Source organism: Ostrinia nubilalis, chromosome 20, assembly GCF_963855985.1.
Source record: "Ostrinia nubilalis chromosome 20, ilOstNubi1.1, whole genome shotgun sequence".
Lineage (NCBI taxonomy): Eukaryota > Metazoa > Arthropoda > Insecta > Lepidoptera > Crambidae > Ostrinia > Ostrinia nubilalis.
The window spans coordinates 7,976,629-8,002,162 of NC_087107.1; the positions used below are offsets into that span (position 1 = coordinate 7,976,629).

Below are 25,534 nucleotides of genomic sequence, written 5' to 3' on the forward strand. Positions count from 1 at the left end.
ATTCGAGATACCCAGCTGTAAGTCTGTAAATACGTGTATATTGACACCCTAAAAGTTGTCTCAAAACCTACATATGGTAGGGTGTAAGCAACTATTAACTATTAAAAAGATTTTTCATACAAAAGGATTTTCCCGCTAATTCCTGTTCCCGTGGGAATTCCTAAGTATACTATAACCTGCCCAGGTGTATGAAGAATAATTGTACCAAGTTTCGTTAAAATCCGTCGAGTAGTTTTTGTTTCTATAAGGAACATACAGACGGACAGACAGACAGACAAAAATTTTACTGATTGCATTTTTGGCATCAGTATCGATCACTAATCACCCCCTGATAGTTATTTTGAAAATATATTTCATGTATAGAATTGACCTCTACAGATTTATTATAAGTACTAGCGGCCGCCCTCTATCTCGAAAACGGTTCACCGTATAAAAATTTTTTTTGAACAAAATTTGTGGAGAATTTAGTATTCTACAATATTGATAATAAATACAAATAGCAAAAAACCCATAGGAAATGAGATATTTCCAAAAAAAGCGCAAAAAACCGATTTTTGTGACCTTTGACCTTAAAATTTAATAGTTGCTTACACCCTACCATATGTAGGTTTTGAGACAACTTTTAGGGTGTCAATATACAAGTATTTACAGACTTACAGCTGGGTATCTCGAATTCCGAGATTCTTACCTAATTTAAGCTTAAATGACTGGACTAAAATAACGTGTACCCGCTAACGAATTAAAGTGAACTACAAAAAAAACACAATGTGCTACCAGCCCAAAACAATACCAATGTTTACCATATTAAAACATAATGATGAAGTATAATAATATTAACTGATTGGGTATCGAGATAAATTCTTAGTTTTTGACTCACCAAAAATATACAAATATTAACTAAGTAACTTGACTATTCAATAACTTAAACGATTTTCATTGAGATGACCTGCGAAAAGATTTGTTGTTTATTATACTTCTCAGGCACGTTAATATACAGCATGCATGGTTGGAGTGTGTATTACCTTCTAAATTGTATTTGTTGCCCCAGCGATCGCATTCGCACTGCAACCACGTTTTTTCAGCTTCCAGTGACAGTTGTCCTTTAACAGAGCAAAAATGATGATTTAAATGGGCTGTCATATAGTTAAAATATGTTTTCAAACACTATTATGGTAAGATATTAAATCTAAATACCTTCTAAGTTTAGTACATTAAAAAAAAATTACATTTTAATAAAAAGTTAGTAACATAAGAAAGCTCTTCTACATATTTTGAAATACTGGAAGTATTGAAAATTATTTAATTATATTCTATCGTTTAGAACTGTGATAACAACTAATCGCAGACAATATATTTGGCTCAATTGGACCGTCGCGACGACGGCTTTACGTGCTCCGAAACATTCACATTAAAATGGTTGATTCAAGCCACTAAAATCAAAACATAATCCATCATACTACAAATATCTTTATTTAGATCGCCATCCCAGTTAATCTGATACAATTCCCGCAATCAACCGACGACAGAATACCCTGATTCTTAATATAGAACGGCTGGTAAATCGCCCTTCTTAATTAGGGCACATAACACTAACGAGGCTCGGACGTGGGCGATTATTGCACGTACGAACCGCTCAAATGACCAGTGAGTGACCATTTGTTCGTAATGTGACTTTAGACAATGCATTGCTAAGATCGCTTCCTAGAGATATCTAACGAAATTAAGATGGCAACAAAATATAAGGCAACTGTATTCCTTTCATGAAATCATCCCTTACTTGAAATTACTGTATAAATCGATGATTGGCTCATTTGATCCCTTCGAGAAGAGTCCAATGAATTTTCAAGGGCTAAGAAGGTTTATGAAGGAACTAGGTTTGATTCAAAATACTAAAGAAGAAAATATCCTTGAAAGTATGCCGATTTTAGCAGTGACTGAAGTCATCATTCGCAAAAACGAGCACATCCAATTTCCAATCCAAACCAAGCGTGGTATCAATTAAGTAACACAATCCTCGTTATTAAGAGGTTTCTCATAACATCCAAAACAAAGGAAGCCGAAACGTTTCCGTGTTTTTTCAACACAATCTACGAAGCTATACTTTAGCTCTGTTGATGTGCCAGTCGCTATGCAACTGCCGCTTAATGATTTACAGCACGAACAATCGAAGGCTTGTCATTTCAGACCTACCCTTGACCCACTAATGACGAGCGTTGACTCACTGTGCATGGAAGACTAATCTTTAAACGGTACTTCATGTAATACAGTCGGCCACACACCATCCCCAAACCTCTATAGGCTTTAAACCATAAGTATAAGACTCTAATTCGATTGGAGTCATTGGTGGTTGGTTGATTGTACTTGAAAGTGTGCTGTTGAATTATTAACTAGTCATTACGAGTAGGTACTTTGGCTTTAATGTAAGCGTTAAAGAAAAAAGAAAATCAACTGTTACGAAAAGTCGATGTAGCTCTTGCGGTCTTATAATAATAAATCAATCGGAATCACCAAATAATATCAGTCACATGTAGAGAATAGCACAGAACAAATATTGTGACAAACAATGCCCTGACGTCATTATCATATTGTGGCTATATACTCCTGATACTATAGCATAGTACTGACTAGTTGTTGGTGCCTATATCTTAGTTCATAGTGTGCGCCAAGTAACTCGCACGTAGTACTCATAGTTGACAGTTGACACCCTATTACTCCAGAGACTCAGAAGCATCCTCAGTACTCATTAGCATACGCCTGCACCCTGCAGCCTGCAGGTCCTGGTTGTATACGCCTCTTGATCCCGGTGGTGCCCCGGCGGCGGCGAGTCGCGGAAGGAGCATACCCACTCGTCCTTCACGCGTAGTATGCGCTCAGTCACTCGCACGTAGTACTCATAGTTGTCAGTTGCCGCCCTATAACTCCGGAGACTCAGAAGCATCCTCAGTACTCACGTGCATACGCCTCTTGATCCCGGTGGTGCCTCGGCGGCGGAGGGTCGCGGAACGAGCATATCACTCATCCTTGACACGCAGTATGCGCCCGGTCACTCGCGCGTAGTACTCATAGTTGTCAGTTGCCGCCCTATAACTCCGGAGACTCAGAAGCATCCTCAGTACTCACGTGCATACGCCTCTTGATCCCGGTGGTGCCTCGGCGGCGGCGGGTCGCGGAACGAGCATATCCACTCATCCTTGACACGCAGTATGCGACCGGTCACTCGCGCGTAGTACTCATGGTTTACGGTTGGCGCCGTATAACTCTAGAGAGAGACTCAGAAGCATCCTAAGTACTCACTAGCATACGCCTCTTGATCCCGGTGGTGCCTCGGCGGCGGCGGGTCGCGGAACGAGCATATCCACTCATCCTTGACACGCAGTATGCGACCGGTCACTCGCGCGTAGTACTCATAGTAGACAGTTGACGCCTTATAACTCCAAAGACTCAGAAGCATCCTCAGTACTCACTAGCATACGCCTCTTGATCCCGGTGGTGCCTCGGCGGCGGAGGGTCGCGGAACGAGCATATCCACTCATCCTTGACACGCAGTATGCGCCCGGTCACTCGCGCGTAGTACTCATAGTTGTCAGAACAGTTGGCGCCCTATAACTCCAGAGACTCAGAAGCATCCTCAGTACTTACTAGCATACGCCTCTTGATCCCGGTGGTGCCTCGGCGGCGGCGGGTCGCGGAAGGAGCATATCCATTCATCCTTGACACGCAGTATGCGACCGGTCACTCGCGCGTAGTATTCATAGTTGTCGCGACCAAACAGATCGCCTGCGCTGAATTGCTCGATCAGTTGCCGCATTATACGGGTCGCCACCTGGTTTGGATAATACTAGTTTAATATCAAAGAAATTATGTAATACTTTGGCAACTACTTTTGCAGGAAAAAACTTTACGATTGACTGAGTCAGCTCCTGAGATGAGTTTCAAGCAAGAAAAACCGCCCAATTGCAAGTTAATCACGTGGCTGAGAGTGGTTTCTTAAGTTCAACCGACAAGAATTGACTCAGTCAATCGTTAGAGCTATAATAAGCTAAATCGCATATAATTTAAAAAGGCTGAACTCTGCTTCTATCTACTTATAAACTACCTAAGAATATGTAACTAGAAAAAACTAAGTAACTATGTTGAATTACCAGAAGTCTGTCGAAAGAACGTTACGCAAAGATAACAAAAAGTCGTATCTCACAATCAGACGGGGAAATTGAAATTAAGGCCAATTCGCATTGTCTACATGAGAATCATACTTTTGAGATATGCATTTAATTGGCACAAAGACAGGCTTTATCTGACGTAAACTTAAATTTATGTTTCAAGTTAATAATATGACATTAACTGTGTAACCAGTTCTTGTAAACTTGAAATTGTGATGGCATGCAAAACTTTTAAAAATATATTTAATACCATGCCCACGACGTTGTCGAGTTCATTTAATAATCTTTGTAACTTTGACTGATTTTACTTTTCAAAAAATTTACAGTTGATGTTTGCTTATAAATTCAGGCCCGTCTGTACTAAACTACATTAAAATACATAATTGTATGCAGGCTTTTTTCTTGTTCACGTTATACAACTCCTAGTTTTTAGTGCTACTCTACAGCAAAAAGGCAAAACCTTAACCCATCAGTGCGTGTAACACGTAACTAAAGCATTATCTATGCACAGTGGAATTTCTAAACCTTCTAATCAAATTAAGTCGGTTAACAGTGAGTCAAGTGGTAGAGGATGTGAGTAATCGTCCAAATTCATGAATCAAGCTCTTATCTTTTTAATACTGGGGTTGTAATTCATGCGAAAAACTTTTGAAAATGTTTGCTAACGGTTACAACAAAGTTACTTTATCTTTGGTGCTTGAGTTTGTTACTGTGCAGCAAATTGTGCCTTCTGTTCACTTGCAGTGATTAAGGCAAATATTAATTCAAACTACTGTGGCATCCGGCACTTATGCCAACGCGAGGGGAAAGGGACAACGCCCTACAAAATTTGTATAAGTTTATAGAACGCTGTCCCTGTTTTACGTTTATTTAATGCCAATTCCCTTCACTGGATCAGAAGACTAAATTTTTTGCTTAAGTATCTCCTATTGGGCTATGCAAATAAATATGCTGGCATAAATAAACTATGACTAGCGACTACATAGTAATAAATATTTCGAGAGTGCTTTAAAATATTACACTTGCATCAGAAATACCTGAAAACGTGACTCAGATATTCGTGAACAATATTTTCTTAGCATATTTATCTTACGCTATCTCGGAAGGTTAGCGTGTGTAATACAAACACTTTTCTATTGTGAACAGGAAAGGAGATATAGCGGTCTAAATAAAGCGTACTATGTCAGGGAGGCTCTAATAGCTGGGTTATAAAGGTATAGTATAGTCGTTGTATAAGTTAGTTGTACTCACGCAAACTTCAGCCTGTGGTCGCATGTTTAGACAATTGCATGTAGTTTAAGCTATATACATTATGCATTTACAAATATTCCTCAAATGTTTCGTTCATTAACAGTAATTACCAGATTTGGACATGAGAGACAAAAACAAAACAAATATAAGATCATCTTGATGATTGATTCATTAGTCCATTAGGACTATTCGATTGGAGATTTATTTTACTTTCTAATTTTATTTAAAAACCAATATGCAATTACTTATTTACGCAGCGATAATTTGAGAGAAATTTTTATTTTAACATCATTACAAGATCTTGGCTTATGAATACAGTTGAAGTTGAACAGAAGCTGTAAGCCATAAGTAAATCATTTATCGACATAATATTGATGGGTTCACCTTAGATCAAATGCGATATCGATATGCCATTATAACTATACTATTTCAATTCGATTGCAACCGTTCAATCTGATAAGAGAAGCAATAAGCACTTCAGAGATAACGAAACTGCTCATTGTATGTCTTAGATAATGTGATTAAAAATATCTGCGGTACTCATACGTCGTCATACTCTATTGTTCGGAAAGTAGTACAATTCTTTATTAATAAGTTAATAACTATATGACACTTTTTATCGGTCATAATATTTTAATCAGAAAGTGGTGCGATTGATAAGTCGTCTACTCATAATAGCTGCAATAGAAGTTTATGCACAATTCTAGAACCTTTTAGTCAATTTAAGTATGATGCTATATTGTTTCAGTATTACATCCGAGATAATCTATCTATAATTATAATAAATCTGTAGAGAGGTCAATTCTGTACATGAAATATATTTTCAAAATAACTATCAGGGGGTGATTAGTGATCGATACTGATGCCAAAAATGCAATCAGTAAAATTTTTGTCTGTCTGTCTGTCTGTCTGTCTGTCTGTCTGTCTGTCCGTCTGTATGTTCCTTATAGAAACAAAAACTACTCGACGGATTTTAACGAAATTTGGTACAATTATTCTTCGTACTCCTGGGCAGGTTATAGGACACTTAGGAATTCCCACGGGAACGGGAATTAGCGGGAAAATCCTTTTGTATGAAAAATCTAAACCGCTTAAATTAGACGCTTGAAATTTGGCATGCAGGTATCTTAGTAAATTTAAAGCTTAGTTACAACAGGATATTGCAAAATTCCCACGGGAACGGGAGTTAGCGGGAAAAAAACATTTGTATGAAAAAATCTAAACCGCGTAAGATAGATGAAGGGGGTAAAACGGGATCCACGCGTACGAAGTCGCGGGCGGCCGCTAGTATAAATAAATAATAAAACAAATGACAAAGTTTTAGGAGGATATTGAAAGTAGGACAATATTTAAGGTAAAAACAAATATTTTTATCTCTTTACCCAGAACACACAAAAAAATCGTCCATTATGTTATGTACGTAAGCCACATGTCCACATCAGGTAATTACAATGAAATCCAATATATTAATCCTTATTATCAGTGCAACAGACATCTATACAGTATTACATTACTCTATGTGCACAATACGTTATCTTAACTATACGATTTCATAAAAACAGCACTTATTTTTCAATTGAAAGTTATATTAAAATAGAGTATTTACTATCCTCAGCTATGTGTGACACAGAAACAGTCACATTGTGTTACATATGAACCGCACGGATCATTAACTCCCGTGATCGGTGTACAGCCAGTGTTACGCTTTGTGCACACTGACGGGCAACTTGTGTCGCAACTTGTCGGGACACATGTCGTGGTACACGTCGGAGTATACAAGCCACAGTCAATATTAGCTCAAGCAATATACCAATCTAAGGGAAAGAGCCTAAAGGGATTCAGCATATCACCTGAGCTACGGAATTAATTGGAAATTGTTGTTAAAAAGTTTCACTAAAACTCGGTTCAATTTATAAATATGATGTTTAATTTTAATGTATTTCTTGATCGTATTCATTTAATCACTCCATACTGTAACAATAGTGCCCAAGCCAACCTAACTTCTATGTATGCCAGTTTTACTGCATGAGCTAATATTGTGCTGCGACCGGCTCTGTACTCTTTCAAATGACATTTGATAGATGTTTGAAATTTATCACAAACAAGTCTTAGTGTTTAACATAATTTAATGATAATAGTTTACTGGATATGGCGTGGCAATAATTTACGCCTATTGCGATTGCGGAATGTGCCCGGACAATTTCCACGTGTGTACTATGCACAAAGTACCGACCTTGAATCTCTGGACGTCCTCCATTGTGGCTGTTTTGCCGTCCGACACGCAAGAGTGGAAGAACGACGGCGCTACCGACACGCCCAGGGCTTCGGATGTCATACCTGTACCTACGAACATATAAATATGTAAATAAATGTGCTTGCTTTAAAATACAACAATGATCTGTAACCCCCAGTTACACCACCTTATTTTAACCGTAACTATAAGCTTAACCGGTGTTTTTTGTATGGAAGTTGACAGACTTTGACGTTTGTTATAGTTAAAGTATGATAGTGCTGTGTAATCCAACCTTAAAGTTACACGCGAGTTGATAATTATGATATTTAGTTTAAAGGGGCGTTTGGTACTGTTCAACAAGCCTGTGAATTTTTATCGTTAAAGGGGTTAATAAGTACAAAAACATTGTAGTAACAATTCTATCTTCTATGAATTATAAGATATCACAATTTGGTATCACATTTGTGCTGCAAACAAGTGTTTATTAAAATGGTTTCCATGCCTTTGCTATAGACATGACCTGTATTTATTCAATGACATTAATTTGTATAATTAACTTGATACTTTTGAAATGGACAGGCGCACCCAGCTTCGACGGGTCATGAAAGTAATTCTATACTATCAAATTAAAAGTATGCATGTTATTGTCCATTTTATCTGTATTTTGGCATAAAGCCGGGTCCAGACGGGTGTAATGTGTAATGTAAGATTACGTGTAATGTAATGTAACACGAATTCTACGAGCATTACATGTAAAGTGCTCCTCATACTATTTCCATTTCATTACACGATACCTACCGATACATTCCATTACGCGTTACATCCGTCTGGACCCGGCTTTATAGGATAAAACATCATTCTTACACTTCACGATGCGATGCGATGCGATCATGCATAGTCTTGGAGGACCTAGGTACTTTCATTCATTATTTTCGAGGTGAGACTCAACTCAATATAGAATCAAACAATACGGCGTTATTGGAGAATTTATCTAGCTTTTTAAAACTACGATTGCGTCAACTTTAAATTAGATTCGCGTGTGCATCAGGGGGAACAAAGCTATAAATACAAATATAAAGTTGAAGCAGTCACGAATGATTATATTTATTTCGTTTTCTAGGATTCAGTTCTTTAATATTGGTTTGGCACTAGACAATATTGACGCGCTGTTTAATCGCGTGCGTGTATTAATATTTAGAGCTTACTCAGAATTTAAAAATAAAAACAACAATTAAATAAACAAGGAAAGAAACTATAAGTTTTATTTAACGCACGCATGTACATAAATTCAACAGTTTTTATTATTACTCAGTCCATAAACATAACAATCAATCATTAATGTTCAAAGAAAACGAACTTTCCCAAACGTGTTTTCATCGATTTTTCATGTCTATAAAATAATTTGACAGCCGACAATACAGATAATGACTGGCATCAGTTGATTGGAAGGCGAGTACAAAAAACTAATTACATTACAAAACCAAACAAACATTATCTGCATGGGTGCACAAGAACATTGACTGTTTAAGCGATTAATTAGACGGATCATGATTTAGAAATCCACATGTTTCGAGCAAACGCTTCTCTGAAACTCCCGATTGGAATCGATAAAATGTGAGAATTGAAATACGAATCGATATTGACGTGTTGGTAAAAACTAATTATGAATAAACGTTACTGGCCAGTGCCACGCGATGTTGTATCAAATTAAGTAAAAAACTTATGTAGATACAGCGCGTTTTAACGATAGTTCATAAGTAATTTTAGTTAATTAACGGCTTGAATCACAAGTGACGTTAATTCGAGTTCGGCATTAACTAGGTATGCGGCAATGACGTACTGTCGCAGACGGTCGCTAATATAGCGAAGTACGTGAACCATATATGAAAGTAACCATTGTAAGCGTATTTGTCCCCGGTCGCGCATTGTTGGGCAGACTATGGAAATGCAGCAACAATATGAAAGATGCCGTTGACGTCCGAGCCCTTAAATGGTCAACTAAAGTTGAAAGGAGCTGTTAGGTGTTATATTGGAGAAGTGGGACGCCAATGATATTTGTGAGTCAAATATTCACACACATTGCAATGAACAACACGGACGAATGAATGTGATTTTGCAATGTGACAACGAAAGGAAATGACATTTTTCTTCCTCTTGTTTAGTTTAGGTTTATGGGAATCAAACCCCACTAACTCTGAATTGCAGGAGTCTATTTAGACTGAGAAAACAGAGGCATATTCAGTTGTCTAATTTTAAAATTTTGGGTTACACTGCATAATAGTGTAACCCATTTCGTTTTGACTGCTCACAGCATATCACAGTTGATTGATAGAGTACCCTTCATTCAAAGTTCTGTCGGTCCATTTACAAATTGTGCTACCAATCAAAACGTACTTGACTAATAATCCCTTTCCTGAAATCATGTCTAGACGCATCATCCAATGCACTAACTAGGCCAGCGCGCGCGCAGAAGAAAGATTATTTAATCTGAATGTAAAGTGGTTGCATCACGCACGCGCCCACATACACGCTTGTAATTGCCGCAATTACACTAATTACTTTCAGTTGGATAATGGCAAACGCACGCACTGCCCGATTGGCTTATTAAAATTTATTTATCCGCATTTTAAATATCACAGCTGTCATTATTAGTTGACATTTACTTGTAATACGCGTTGCGACAATCACTGTGGAATAATTGAGTAAAAAAGACATTAAACGTTCCCACGTTTTGTGCGGTACACCCCAAGCCACGTCAAGTGAAACTGATGCAGCGCAAAAGACGCTCTTGTATAGATTTAAATAAGAGCGATATCAAATCAAAGTATTTACTAGAATGTAAGGCCTTTTTAGGGCACTTAACTAGTCTCAAGTATAGCTCTATAAGTCGCAGTGTAGGTATATGTAAATTTTACGTATGCCTCAAGTCTTTTACAATACGTAAACAATGTAGGAAAAACAGCGAGTCACAAAATCAACCAGCGAAACATTAAATAACATGACGTTGTTTGTAACAATTATAACGTCGCGAAAGTTTTTCTCCGTCTCGTAATAATCACTTTTACCTTTAAAATTGTAAACAATGCCTCGTTAATACTGAGTAGCGCTACATTCGCGTAGATACAGGAAAGACTAGGTGTTCGTTTGTGCATGTGACCCCATTCGATTCAATTGACAGCGTGTAGGTGAGAGGTGAGGGTTTAATAGGCCAGTGACACCCTAAGTGTAAAAAAAACTTTTCTTTTCTGCCTTCTGCCTGTTCGACTTCAAAGAAAACTCAACGGGGAATGGTTTTGTTAATTGAGGGTTCATTGAAGGTAAATTGGAGTCTATAGTGACACTGACTTTTCCTATCCACTTCATAAAAAGTCAATTATTGAAAATTATGAATAAAAAGTTGTAGCACACAAGCTTCTTTCAAGAATCAGCGGCTAATAACAACTGAAAAGAGATGGTCCATAAATCGAAAAGTTTGGGCACCTCAGATCTGAACGTATTGATGTCACGCTGCAGTAACACCATTTATTCGCTTGCTCTACACGAATGCACTTTCATAATAGCTGAAAACAAAGCCTAGAAACTTCTTGTTACGCCATCGGTCAAAGTGCTATTAAGCAGTGTATTTCTGAATTACCTACTAATTTTGTCCTTATTATGTAAGAGCATTTTCAGTAAACCGTATTAGAAATTATGATTAGTTTAAAGACCTTATGGCACCTATCGACCTGGCAATATCAGTCACTATTATCGGGTCGATAGGTATCACGAACTATTTGACGCTAACTATACACAGCAGGCTTGAATGAGCACCATGAATACCATGATTCACAAGGCACAGCAATCGGTCATCAGCCATGTCACTATGACATGGCTTATTCGGACGGCTCATAAATTCTTACATCACGGTTGTGGCCTCGGATTACCAGTATAAAAGGAAACAAATTCAGTTATTGTAACTAACCTGCTTTGTCAGCATTGGATGCCATCACCCTGAATGTGCCGAACAGCAGCACCAGCAGCCTCTGCGTGCATACCGGCAGCGAGAGAAGTAACCTGTCGACAACATATGAAACATTATTCAACTAGGAATCGTGCCTGATAGCAATCCCTAGGGATAAAGCTATGCCTATAATGACATACTCCGACATATCAATCTGTATTATAGTAATTAGCCTTGTTTTTCTTCTTCTCTTCCTGTACATTATGCGCCTTCCTGCTGACAACTGAGAGCCCCCGCTGAAAATCAGTTTCGAGACAAGCCTTGGCACGGTCTTGATTTATGCTGAGCTTTTTGTCAGAGGGGCACAAGCAGCTATCTGTCCATTTGTGTTTATTATGTACCTATGTCTTGCCTGCTTGTATATCTTTCTTTCAAATAAAAACTATTCTATTCTATTCTGTATATTCCCAGTACTGCAATCCTGACGACCTGGCAACCCTAGTGAAATACCTAAACGGGTGCATCTTTATTTATTTATCGAGGTTGTGCAAGCTCGTCGCCTGACATTAGCTTTCAGACTTGCGTGACAGCAAATTGTAACCGTTGGTTACACAGGTAATCGAATACAAAAAGTTATGAGACTAAGCATTAGAAAATCGAAAGAATTGCCGTCTTGTTTGTTTTCTATGTCATTACTTTCCTGCGCTACTGCAGCACATTTCCAAAACTTTAAATTAACCCATGTTACGGCGCTCATAAAATTTTACTTATTAGATTGCAATTTCAAGAACAGCAAAATAGTTCCGAATAGATTACGATTATTAGGCAATAGTGATTGTCAGTCTGATATTCTACGATCCATGCCAATTTCATAATTTATTCAAAATCAATTAAACAACAATGTGTAATATGAATGAATAACAAACGCAATATTCTAACAAACAAAACAAATTCCAATACAAACACGCAGTAACTTCCCAGGAATTATATCAATGACCCACATTCTATCGGGAAAAACAGGAAAATGGCTGAACGTTAATTGTTTGAAACCGCAAGACGATTGTTTCCCGTTTTATTGAACACAAGCATTTTAATGCGACCGCGACACGTAGATTGTGTCACAAAAATACTAAAGCGCATCCATCGAGAACTGTGAATAGTCTCGGGGAAAAAATAGCCTATGACATTTGGCAGCTAAAAGACTGAATGATCATGACTTCCCCAGATTGCTTGGAACATAAGAAACCTTTTTTTAACATTTGCGAGTAGTTTCCGAACACATACAAAAAGAAAAAATGCTAAAGCGACAGGTACTGTACAGGGTTACTTTATATCTCTTACCCCGAGGGGTTAACGGGACTATTTATAATAATAAAAAAAGGCTCACTGTGTAGAATAGGACCCTATTATTTTATATACCTCTTTCTAACATTACTAATAGTAAGAACAACCGCAAAGCGTCGGCTCTTTTGTTTCTAATTAAACGTAATCTTATCGGCTGTCGGCTTCACAGGGCAACCTAATTTCAGCCATGACAATTTAAATGTTAATGGTAACGCACTTAATAGTTAACGGCATTATTGCCGCCTATCGCATCTTGAGAAACCAAGCTATTTTGGGTCAGACTTTTTGATAGTTATAGTATTTATAATCGACCTCAATAAAAGTTCCAAACAGCATTACATCGAACGAAATGGTTACAAATTAACTAACTTTTCCCAAATACAAACAGAACTGAAAGGCTGTCACCAATTCATCAAAAGATCTCACCCTGTGCTTTTAGTATTTACGCGAGCAAGTTGTAAGACTGCAATGATATGACTAATAATCTTCAGTACATAATAACTATGTAATATTATAGCAAAACCAAACATTCAAAACCTAATTTCCCAATCAACGCTTTTAGGTCTCACGCCGGATGGCTGTAGGTAGACATGGGAACGATGATCGAGATGGATATCAATCGAATGGTCTATCGCTGTTAATGTGCGCTGACGGACGGTTAACGTACGAAACGAGCGCATTCAGCTCAATGGCCGACAGACGCTACTTCCTACACCAATGTATGTGTAACTTGTTATAAGCATTGCTGAACTTCGATCCTTTTGGACGAATCCTATCACTTTACTTTTCAGTTTCTATAGTATAGTAGGTAGTTTATTTAGGAGAGCGAATTGATTACTAACGAAAAAGTGCACGAATGTCACGAGTATTTCTCTATAGGGCCTTAACAAATACCATTCGTGCAGTTTTAATTCTCTAGGGGGCAGGCGAGTTAAAATTTACTGTAGCCTTATTAGTCTACATAGAAAAGTAGGACTTTAATTCCTTCTATCTAAATGTATTTTAATTTAATTAAGAAAGTTAGTGCTGAAATAACACTTACAGCATTTTCAGCTGAGCTTCTACGCAAACACAACTTTCTTTAAATAAACTAAAATACGCATGACTGTAGGATTGCTGTATTTCATATTTTCTTCCATTATTCACTTGCAACAATGATGTATTAGCCAGTTTTACTGGCTCTTAACCCGTATTAGTTTCCTACTACAAAAGATATTGTTGGAACAAAGTCGTAATCATAAATATCGAAAATATGAGTGTGCGTTGCGTTGGCGCATCGTCTTCCCGCATCAAAATTCAGGCCCATACTTCAAACAGCTATTGTTTAGTGTGTACCCATATTGTGAAAGTCCGATGCGATCTCGCATTACTATAAACAATGGATAGTTATCAGGCGCATGGGATGAGTACGTGCACTTAGCGATTACCAGCCGAATGCTTAAAGGCCACTCAAGCAATATTGTGCTAGACAACACGACATTCAGTTTCGATTTCGAATCGTTATCGCTTCTCTAACTCCCCGCGTCTTTTCAAATCAAAAATGTACACAAATCCTCTATAAAATTAGCGTAAATTATTGCTTGTTGTGTGTATTTTCCGTCAATTTGTCAAATAATAAACAAAGTCTATTCATTCATAACCACAAAAGACAATATTTACGTTAGTTCGCTAATTTCTGTTGACTCAGTTGCGGTCTTTGTAACACTACAAACGCGGTACTTACACATGTAAATTAATTCTTTAAGCGCACGCGCCGCCAGCTCACCGTTTTGTAAGGCGCATGCTAAGTAACAGATAATCAGGCGATTGTTAACGCTTGTCATATCAATAATTATACGCTAATTTCTGTGAAATAAAGTATGAGTAATGACTAAGTAAGTATATAGTTAGGTAGATGTATAAAAAACTGGGTAGGTAGGTAAATCGGTCTTGAATCAATATCTTACAAAACTTTTATGGCGTAAATGAAATCTTTGTTTTATTATTTGTTTGAGTTTTAAATACATAATAACGGGATAGCCAATAAATGGTGCAGTCCTGTTGTCCCCCCTGCTTGGCCCCCCTAGGGGAGCCAACAGGATTTCGAAATCCTGTTGTCCCCCCTGGCTAGGGGAGACAACAGGACTAGATTTTTAATCAATGATTTGAGGACTGTTGTCCCCCCTGGCAAAAATTATTTAAAAGCCATAAAATTTTATAACATTTAAGAAGGACTGGAGTACCTGAATGAATGGCAAATTGCCAAACTGAATACCTGAACGTATGTCAAATAATATTAACATTTGGATAACGAAAAAAATATAAGTTCTTGGTACCGGTACTATTTCAGACTATTTCAAAATCTGCTTTACTTGCTTTTGACAAAATCGTTATGAATTATCCCTACTAAATAATATTATAAATGCGAAAGTAACTTTATCTTTTTTTATAAATAAATATAAACATATAGCGGACAAAGCCGCAGGCAAAAGCTGAGTACCTCTATTATGCTATTCTCATGTATAAAAAATATTATCTAGGTACTGTAAAGTTTATCAAGTGTAAGTAAAAATCCGTTTAGTAGTTTTTACGTGAAAGAGTATCAAACATCCATACTCACAAAGTTCCGCATTTACTTACAACATTAGTAGGTAGGATGCTAAAACTGAATAATTTTAAATCTATACTTAATATTATAAAGCTGAAGAGTTTGTTTGTTTACTTGAACGCGCTAATCTCAGGAACTATCGGTACGATTTGAAAAATTCTTTCAGTGTTAGATAGCCCATTTATTGAGGAAGGCTATAGGCTATATACTATCACGCTACGAGTAAGTAATAGGTGCAGAGCAAAAATGAAAAATGTTGCGAAAACGGGTTTTCATGCATACGAAGTCACGGGCACAGCTAGTTAATCATAATATTCAACAAATTACTTGCTCAGTGACAGTGATTCAACTAGCAGCCGCCCGCGATTTCGTCATATTATTTTCAATCCTTTAATAAATAAATTCTATTCTTAGTGGATGTCTACACCCTATAAGGAAACCTACCTGCCAAATTTCAAGTTTGTAAGTGTTAGTTAATACCGGCCGGCACCAATACCTATCAAAATTGTAATTATTACCTTGACAAACGTTTAGGTATTCAGTTTGGCAATTTGGCATTCAGTCAAATACTCCAGTTTTTCATAAATTATGGTATAAAAATTTATGGCTTTTAAATAATTTTTGCCAGGGGGGACAACAGTCCTCAAATCATTGATTAAAAATCTAGTCCTGTTGTCTCCCCTAGCCAGGGGGGACAACAGGATTTCGAAATCCTGTTGGCTCCCCTAGGGGGGCCAAGTTGGGGGGACAACAGGACTGCACCAAATAAAGTAATGAAGAAACTCATCAAAGATTTTCAGATAGACTTTTGATAGCATTAACAACTCTGCTTATAATCTCTATGAATTCTCTTGTCTTTTGTCGATCGTATTTTTAAGAGCAGCAATACTAAATTGAGTAATAAAGTGTGCCTTAACCTTTAACTATGGACGTCGGGTCTCAGAGGCCCACCCCCCTTTCCGATTTCTCGGTTTAAACACCTTCCCGCCACATGCTGGTCTCGACCATCTCAGTAGCTTCAGTTTTAGCTGTGTTTGGACCGAGGAGGCATAAAATCGCGTTTTCCGTCACTTATTACGTGAGTAATAACCATCCAAAATTTTGTCCGGGCCTGGGAGACCCGATGACTATAATTTCCATACAAACATACTTGTATGTATGTGACTTGTCAACTATTTTTTTTTATATTATATTATTATAATCTTAAGTAAATTGCTCTAGTTTAAGAATACTTAATGGCAGAAAGTATCTGAGTACATCAGCTATATTATTAGTCTAACTATCTAAAGAACATTTCAGGAGTAAGGTATTACTTGTAGACGATTCTTCTTTTGAGTTTAGATGTCTTAGAATTCACCATTGCTGCAGATTCCGATTCTGAATGGTGTACATTTTGTCTATCAAAGCTCTCAAAGAAAGATAACACATGCCTTTAGAGATAATTTGTTTTTAGTGTTCTAGGCCACTGTGTATAATTTTAGTAACTTTAACCCTTGTCAAAATTTTTAATTTATGTCCTTCAGAAATTTTGTTCATGTTTTTATGTTACATGGTTATTAATTAGCAAGGAAAAAAATATTACTTTCATTTATTAATAATCGACTGTAATCAAGGAGCCTATATGTGATGGCAAGTCAATTAACACTGAAAAATGTCTAAGTTTTTTAAATTTGCAAAAAAATAATTAAATGATGGTTAAAATTTGATTACATTTACCACTAAATCCTTTATTAATAGTTATTAGATATATATCAACTCTTTAATAAATTCAAATTAATTCAGATATGAAAATAAGAAGAATTTTAGATAGGGGTCTGTGAGACCCGACGTCCATGGGAGTGTGATTATTTTTTCACGTCCATAGTTAAAGGTTAAAATAAACAGTTTCTAAAATAAACAACTCCACGGTTTAATGGCGCAATCGGTCTTGTTGCCGATTCGATTCGCGGCGATCAGACGAGGGTCAATGTCACCGAATAAAACCGATTAGTTTCGGACTTGCAGCATTCATTTTATTGCGAATATAACGAATGTGTAATAAACTCTGAACACATTTCATTACTTATTTTGGTTGTTTTAATGTTACAATGTGTATTTTTACTTTAGGGTTCAGGGAATCTGTTACTTGAACAAAAATAATTTTACATTTGACAACGTCTGCGGTCGAGTGGTATAGGTAGGTACATGGTCGATTTTATTATGGACTTTTAACTTTAAATCGAAAGAACCGCATGCGGCATGCGGTGGTTGCCGACCCCTGCCGGCAAACAATGCGCGCCACAATAGAATCTTATCGTCAATATAAGACGATAAATGTATGGGCTTATCGTCTCAAAACGATAAAATGTCTCGATAAGTCGATATAACGTCGCGCATCCCAGACTATCTGGTTTAAGATGTATGAAGAAGATATTTTTTAAGAGTTAAGACACTCACCTGCGAATTTCATCTACTTGTCGCTCCTCAGGCAGCTCCACAGCCGAGAAAAGGTGCATTTCACCATCACGCCCAAACACCCCACCAGGTATTTTCCTAAAATAATAGTATTTAATAGTTTATATTCCTTTACTCCTTTACCCCTTTACTAAATTATGTCAAAACAAGTTTTCTGTTTGTGGAGACCTTAGCCAAATGAAATGACTCTTTTTAAAATTGCATATTTATTTCAATTTTGGTTTTTTGATTTGTTTAGTTAGCTATAGTGGTCAACCTATGAAGAACAGACTGATATAATCATATCAACATGTATTTCAATTTTCAGTACTAAATTTCATAAATAATAAGTTAGTAGTGTTTATCAATATTTTTATCATAAAACAGAACAAAAAGTTTTAAAATATTCATCATCATCATTATCATCTCAGCCACAGGACGTCCACTGCTGAAAATAGGCCAATATGCTAAAATATTGGTATTGCCTTAAAAAGGGATTAACAGAGCTGTAGTTGTTAATTGTCTTTATATTTGGGGTTTGATATGAAATATTTTATCAATGATAACAAAATATGGTAAGATATTTACTATACAAAATTCCAAATAAATCACTTTCAAATAAGATTCAGCAGAAACATCATAGTAACAACAAATTAAGGTGCAGGTAAGTAACAGAATACTACTACTAATAGCAAATAAATGTGTAAGTTTGGCAATAAGAAAAAAGACTGAAAAGATAAAAATGTCTAGAGTTCAATAACCTGAACACTTGCAGACACCCTATTAAAATAGGTTTCAGCTCAGCCTTTTTAGATTTTTGGCCTTTTAGTAAATACAGGCATTTGTGTAGCAACTGAATTATTGCCAAAATATAAAATTTAAAAAACACCAGTCTAATATTTATCCAGTCAATTATTTGTTTAAATAAAACTAATACCTTCTTTTATCAGTGTTTGAAAACAGATACACACCTCAAAAACTTCTTGAGCACACTAGCGATAGTATAGACTGAATAGTTATCGACGTTCACCAGTCTTCCAGTTTGCAGGAAATGTATGAGCTTCTTCATAGCCCCCTGGTGACCCGGCGCCCTGAACACATCGCGGCGTAGAGGTGCTTCTTTATTCAACTTTAAAATCAGCACCTGCACAATGAGCACATATTCAAAACTGTTCGTCACGCAACCGTATACCTACACTGTTATCTCAAAATCACTAATACTAACAAGCAAAGGCCCAGGGATATCATCCTTGCAAACTTCATGCAAAGGCACACCAAACTTCACTTTTTCCAGTCTCCGCGGATACGGCAAGGAATTCGGATGCCCGCAAGACGTAACCACATTGCTCAATGTAGCAGCTCGCCTGTGCATCCTTCTTGCCCAGTTACTCATTTTTCCAGGGTGGTTTATGCTCAAATGACACTATACAAGCATAACCTAATTATTATATTTCTGAGGCAATGTACATAAAACCATTTTGTTGTACGTTCGTTTCGTTAGATTACAACTAATTCACTGTATTACAGCGATCCATTGGTGCACATTACTTTTACAATAATTATTTTACAAGAAAGTAATTTCTTGTTTCGCTGTCGCGGCGACCGACCACAGACCAGACGAAACCACAGACTAATAAAAAAAAACACAAAACCCATTTTTTTTTTGTTTGTTTGACACAAACAAAACAACTGAAGTCTAGTGATGTTAATTGTTCACAAGAACATTTCAATCGGTTTTCAAAATCATTAAAAATATTATTATTCTATGACCTACGTATTATTTGATAAATATTATTTTAACCTGCGTATCTACTTCAGTTTATAAAGTTCCATTCTTAATAAGCTTCTTGTTGTCAGTCAAGTTCTCATTAAAGACTTACACCATCAATTTAAATTACAATACAATACTAATTACGACAACAAAGCAACAAAATATAATCGGAGTAATAAAAAATGTGCATAAACTTGAGAATATTATTCAACATCTGTAGAACGATTAAAATTCAATTGAATGATTCATGTGAACGTCACTATTGTAAAGGAATGAACGAATGTAAAAAGCGGAAGTGCTGTACGATTGGATATCCACATGCACAGATATGGATAGATGCAGCATGTGTCAAAAATTGTATGAAGCCGAGCGTGCCACTTTTTAAACGTCATTAGTGTCATTTTAGCGAATTTTAGTGATTGCCGCAACGTAAAAGTAATCGTATCATCGTACTGCATTTGCAAAGTCATCGAATGATATCGTGTGACTCGATTCGAAAATTAATTAATTCCGATAAAACTGATAATTTGTTAAATACAAAACCAAAAACATCTTTATTTACCTTTTTAAAATAAATTAATTCTTACAAATCGTCAAAGCTCGTTATTTTTTTTACCCTACCAGCGTTTCAAGACATTTTGTCAAGTGCATGAATACATGCATCAGTGTGTGTCTTATTGTTATGAGTAAGTACGGTTCATTAGGATCGCTATGAGTGCACCACATACAGGGACCATTACGCCAAGCACGAATGATCAAAGTAGTAGTAACGTAAACGTATCGTGTCTACTATACTATAACGCAGTAAAACGTTAGTAGGCATCACGAAGCACTTTCGTCGTTGTGTAGTAAGTACGATACAATTACGAGAGTGACGTCATCCTAACGTAAGTAGGGAATGAACTAATGAACGAATGATACGTTCGGAAATATATTAAAGTGGTCTTATTAACTAAAATTATTTAAATATTATTTGATATTCTAGTGAAATCTTAGAGAAAACAATCAAGAAACAAAATTGTGTTCCATATATTTGTAATAAGGTAAGTAAATTTAATTTTTAATGTTGGTTGATAACATTTTTAATATATTCTTTTCCATATGTTTTAATTTCTGAACGGTCTACCAGACTGTCAAACACAGTTTGCTTTGGTAAGCAAATTCAAGTTATAGGAACTCTTTGAGTATATTCTTTGTTTGAAGCTTAATTTTAATGTAAATTTTAATTTTGATGATGACTAGTAGAGTTCATGGAAAAGTACGTAGATTTGAGATAATGTGGTTTAATATGTGTGGGCTGTAATGGCGTGATATTTTTAGATGTTATTTTCTAGAAATGGTGACTAATCTAAACCTTCCGGAGGTCCAAGAGGACGCTATGTCATGCAAATGAAATGGAAGGAATTAGCGGAAAAATTAAACAGTGATGGAACAGGCGACTCTCTATCTAAAAATAGCGCAAGGTATGCGATCTCGAGTGGTTTAATATTTCAAGTGTGCGACCTAACTCATTAAGACATTATTTATGGGCATTGCTTTTAAGTCAATGCCACATACTTATATTTTTTTTGTTTAGTTTTAGCTTTAATGAAATGATTTGTTCTATTTCTGTTTGTGGTGAAGGTGTGGAGTTATTTAAAAGATAACACTAAAAGAAAGCTGGGTAAAATAAAAAGAGCTGCAAGTGGCACTGGTGGTGGACCGACCTTGAAAACAGGGTCATGCAAATAATTGGAGTGGAGGCAGCTACTGGCACGACGGTGGTGGAAGCTGGCTTTCAGCAGGTCTGCATTAATTTATTTCAGTCTGGCAAGGGATTGCCATAGGGAAATCTTTAAGCGTGCAAATTTTATTCTAACTAATTTTTAATATATCTAAATATTAAGTTTATATTATTTACGCATAATATTATTACTTGACTATTACTTGTAAACTTTTAAAAAGAATACAGAAATATTTATTAATTCATATTAATCAAGGTTTATAATTTAAATATTGTTGTAAATATTATTATAGTGTAAACATTTTTCAGAATGAAGATAGTGGAAAAACGCCCAACACCCAGCCAGAAGACATTATGATACCTGGGTATATAGAAGATAACCAATTTTACTCTGGATACAACAGCTACAGGTAAATTTAATTCTTTTAGTAATTTTACATAGATTAACAGACAAAATATTATGAAAAATATGGCAAATCGATGTAAAAATTAAATTAATTAAATCAAGTTGTTAAAATGACATTAAATTACATTACAGAAGCCGAACGGAACACCCCAAGCACCAGTAGCCAATCCACCGTGGTGCCGACCACCTTCCTTCTAATTTATCCCGTAATTATTTGATTTAAGCTGTGTGTACGTACAACATTAATGAACAAATAAAGCTACTACATAAATACTTACGTTAGTTTTAATATCAAAGAAACAATGAAAATAATAGCTTTCCAGCCATAAAACTATTTTTGGATTTGGATTACATGTGTAGCCTATTAATCTCATCAACCAACACACTTCTTATCGTCTTCAGCCTTAAAAAACCTATTTTTTTCTTCCGACGCAAGTTTTCACACTGAAAAATTTACCGTGACAAAACATTCGTAAACTTACGTTAGCCAGCTATCGCCACTTACTATTCTATACGTCAAACAAAGGTTCGTGATCGCAAAGTTAGTATAAACATCATACGATACGTTTACGGTACTATTACGTTACTATACAATAGGCATTTGTGCTGCCAAATTTAGTTTGTTTTACGTCCGATAGAGGCGCTCTCAGATTCTCATACAAATTATTTACGTTAACGATACTATTACCTTTACGCAAGTTATTCGTGCTTGGCGTACATGGTTTTAACTCTTAAGAGTACATCGCAGGATATGTATTAAAAACAATGCTACTTTATACTTCTTCTACTGCTACTTTATTCTAATTAATTATTTGTTACTTGTGCTGTTAATTATAATTCTCAATCCGTAAATAATTTCTTCTTTCTACCGTGTTCGTACTACTGTCCTCGTAAAATCATCGTAACCGATTGTTGTAATCGGATTACATGAACATCACTCGACCATGTATGTCCATTTGGACATATCGGAATGGCACGCTTTGACGATCAACTTGCTGTATCTACTCTAATCCATATCTGTGTCCACATGTCATTTTTGTGGCTGGCTCATTCATTCAGTCAACCAATCAATTTTCATTTTTTCATTTCTCTTGGAAAGTTATCGGGATTGTTTGTTTATTTTGTTGAATGTTATCATTCAACAATCAAAGAACTAATTATCACTTAGCTTCAAAGAAAAGTTATTTAGTGTGACTGAGAATAATATCTGTCTCTAATCATGAGTAATTTCGAAGACGAGTGGCAAGAAAATGAACCGGTGGCTACAATGCCGGCACCTCAAGCACACGCCACTTACCATTCCCGTGAATACCGACCAAGTCGAGGAAGAGGCAGCTTTGGAGGAGCCCGGGGTCGCGGCAACGACAACAATTGGCGTGACCGCGGAAATAACAGCAATAGCAATGGCGGAGGCCCCAGTAATCGGCGCAACTTTCAGCAAAATGAAGGTAACAAAAAAAATATAATGGTACCCTCTAACAAGGTAGGCCGCATCATCGGCAAAGGAGGATCTAAAATACGCGAACTTGAGACAGAAACCGATGCTAAAATTAAAATTGGTGATTCAAATGGCAATGAGACAGATGTGACTCTGTTTGGAACACCTGATGCTATTTCCAAGGTCGAAGGTTTAATAAATGGCCTCACTGAAGACTACAATAGGCCTCCTCCTCAAGACAGACACAATGATAGTGCTAACAGTGGAGGCTCTGGTGATTTTTTAAAGCAAAATGAATCAGGTGTACAAGTTATAGACTGGGACAAACTTAATGCCTTTTATGATGAACAACAACAAAGTAGGTGGGAGAACCTGCCTCCCATTATTAAAGACTTCTACAAAGAAGATCCAGAAGTGGCTGCCATGCCTCCTGCTGAAGTCGCTCGTTGGAGACGTGCCAACAATGATATACAAGTTAAAAGGACCTTCGATGATAAACCTGGACTTCGACCCGTTCCAAATCCGATCATAACCTTTGAGCAGGCATTCCAGCACTATCCTGAAATCCTAGATGAAATTTATAAGCAAGGCTTCAAACAACCTTCACCTATTCAGAGTCAGGCTTGGCCCATCCTTTTAAGAGGTGAAGACTTGATTGGTATTGCACAAACAGGTACAGGCAAAACATTGGCTTTTCTACTCCCAGCTTTGATACACATTGATGGACAAACCATACCCAGAGATCAGCGTGAAGGACCAACAGTATTAATTATGGCCCCAACTAGAGAACTTGCCCTGCAAATTGATAAAGAAGTGTCCAAATACCAATATCGTGGCATTAAATCAGTCTGCCTTTATGGAGGTGGAGATAGAAAAGAGCAAATCAAAGTGGTATCGAAAGGAGTGGATATTGTCATCGCTACTCCAGGAAGACTGAATGATCTGGTTATGGCCAGGCACTTGAATATAATAAACTTCTCTTACATTGTGCTAGATGAGGCTGACAGGATGCTGGATATGGGATTTGAGCCACAAATCAGGAAGTCATTATTTGATGTTCGTCCGGATAGACAAACTGTCATGACTTCAGCTACCTGGCCTGCAGGTGTCCGACGTCTTGCTGAATCATACATGAAAGATCCCATTCAAGTCAATGTTGGTTCTTTGGACCTTGCAGCGGTACATACAGTCACTCAGCAGCTAATGTTTGTTGATGAAGATGATAAAGAAAAAGTTCTTTTGGAATTCCTTATTAACATGGAACCTACTGACAAAGTCATCATATTTTGTGGTAAAAAAGCCACAGCAACTCACATCACTACTGAGTTATGTCTCAAAGGAATTGAATGTCAGAGCTTACATGGTGACAGGGATCAAAGCGATCGTGAAGCTGCATTAGGAGACATGGTTGATGGCACAGTTAACATTTTAGTTGCAACTGATGTAGCATCCCGAGGAATAGATATCAAAGATCTTACCCATGTTATAAACCTGGACTTTCCACGCCACATCGAGGAGTACGTGCACAGAGTTGGGAGAACTGGCCGTGCAGGAAAAACTGGTATAGCTTTGTCTTTCATTACAAGAAATGATTGGGCTCATGCCCGAGAACTCATTAAGATACTGGAGGAGGCAAACCAAGAGATACCAGATGAATTGGAGACAATGGCTCAGAGGTTTGAAGCCATGAAGTTGAGAAGGGAGAAAGAAGGAGGGGGCGGCGGGCGGGGAGGCCGTGGAGGCCGCGGCGGCGGTCGCAGGGACCGCTGGTAATTTAAAAATTTATATATTTCAACTTTAGAATCTCACTAGAGATTTCCTATTTCATATGCGTCTGGTATGCATGTTTCAAATAGTATTAATGTTTATTATGCATAATTATGTGACTTGATTAGTAGTCACCTTGATTCATACATACCTTTTTATGCTGTGATATAATTTGACTTTCAATAGGACTGGTAAACATAAGATTTAAAAGTTGCTTCATTAGTTGACTAGTGTTTTGTTAATGTTAATAATTGGGATCGTATACAAAGGTAGCCCATAAAGAAAGTGTTTATTTTTTATAGCAAAGCATAAGTATTTGTTATACTCCAAAAGTTTTTGTAACACTTAAATAAAAATACCTTTATGTAATATGCATGTATTTTGTTTTTTTTAACCATACAACAGGTAAAGCGTAACCAGAAACAATTTCAAAATTAATTTCAACAATTCTATCTAGGTAGTTTTAAGATGATGATTCAAT

The 25,534-nt window shown here is 36.7% G+C and overlaps 1 protein-coding gene and 1 long non-coding RNA gene across 3 annotated transcripts; both read left to right on the forward strand.

Moving 5' to 3' along the window:
- The first annotated feature begins 20,458 nt into the window (after positions 1 to 20,458).
- On the forward strand, positions 20,459 to 22,560 carry LOC135081589 (uncharacterized). Of its 2 annotated transcripts, XR_010259220.1 has the most exons (5): positions 20,459 to 20,977; positions 21,054 to 21,182; positions 21,343 to 21,503; positions 21,752 to 21,852; positions 21,981 to 22,560. It is a non-coding gene; the product is annotated as an uncharacterized LOC135081589 (long non-coding RNA). The 2 variants fall into 2 exon arrangements; XR_010259219.1 differs by lacking the exon at positions 21,981 to 22,560 and having other exon boundaries at positions 21,752 to 21,912.
- Positions 22,561 to 22,882: 322 nt separating this feature from the next.
- On the forward strand, positions 22,883 to 25,428 carry LOC135081585 (probable ATP-dependent RNA helicase DDX43). Its single transcript, XM_063976328.1, has one exon. The coding sequence runs from the start codon at positions 23,068 to 23,070 to the stop codon at positions 25,057 to 25,059; it is 1,992 nt and encodes a 663-aa protein (XP_063832398.1). The 5' UTR covers positions 22,883 to 23,067; the 3' UTR covers positions 25,060 to 25,428.
- The last annotated feature ends 106 nt before the right edge of the window (positions 25,429 to 25,534 follow it).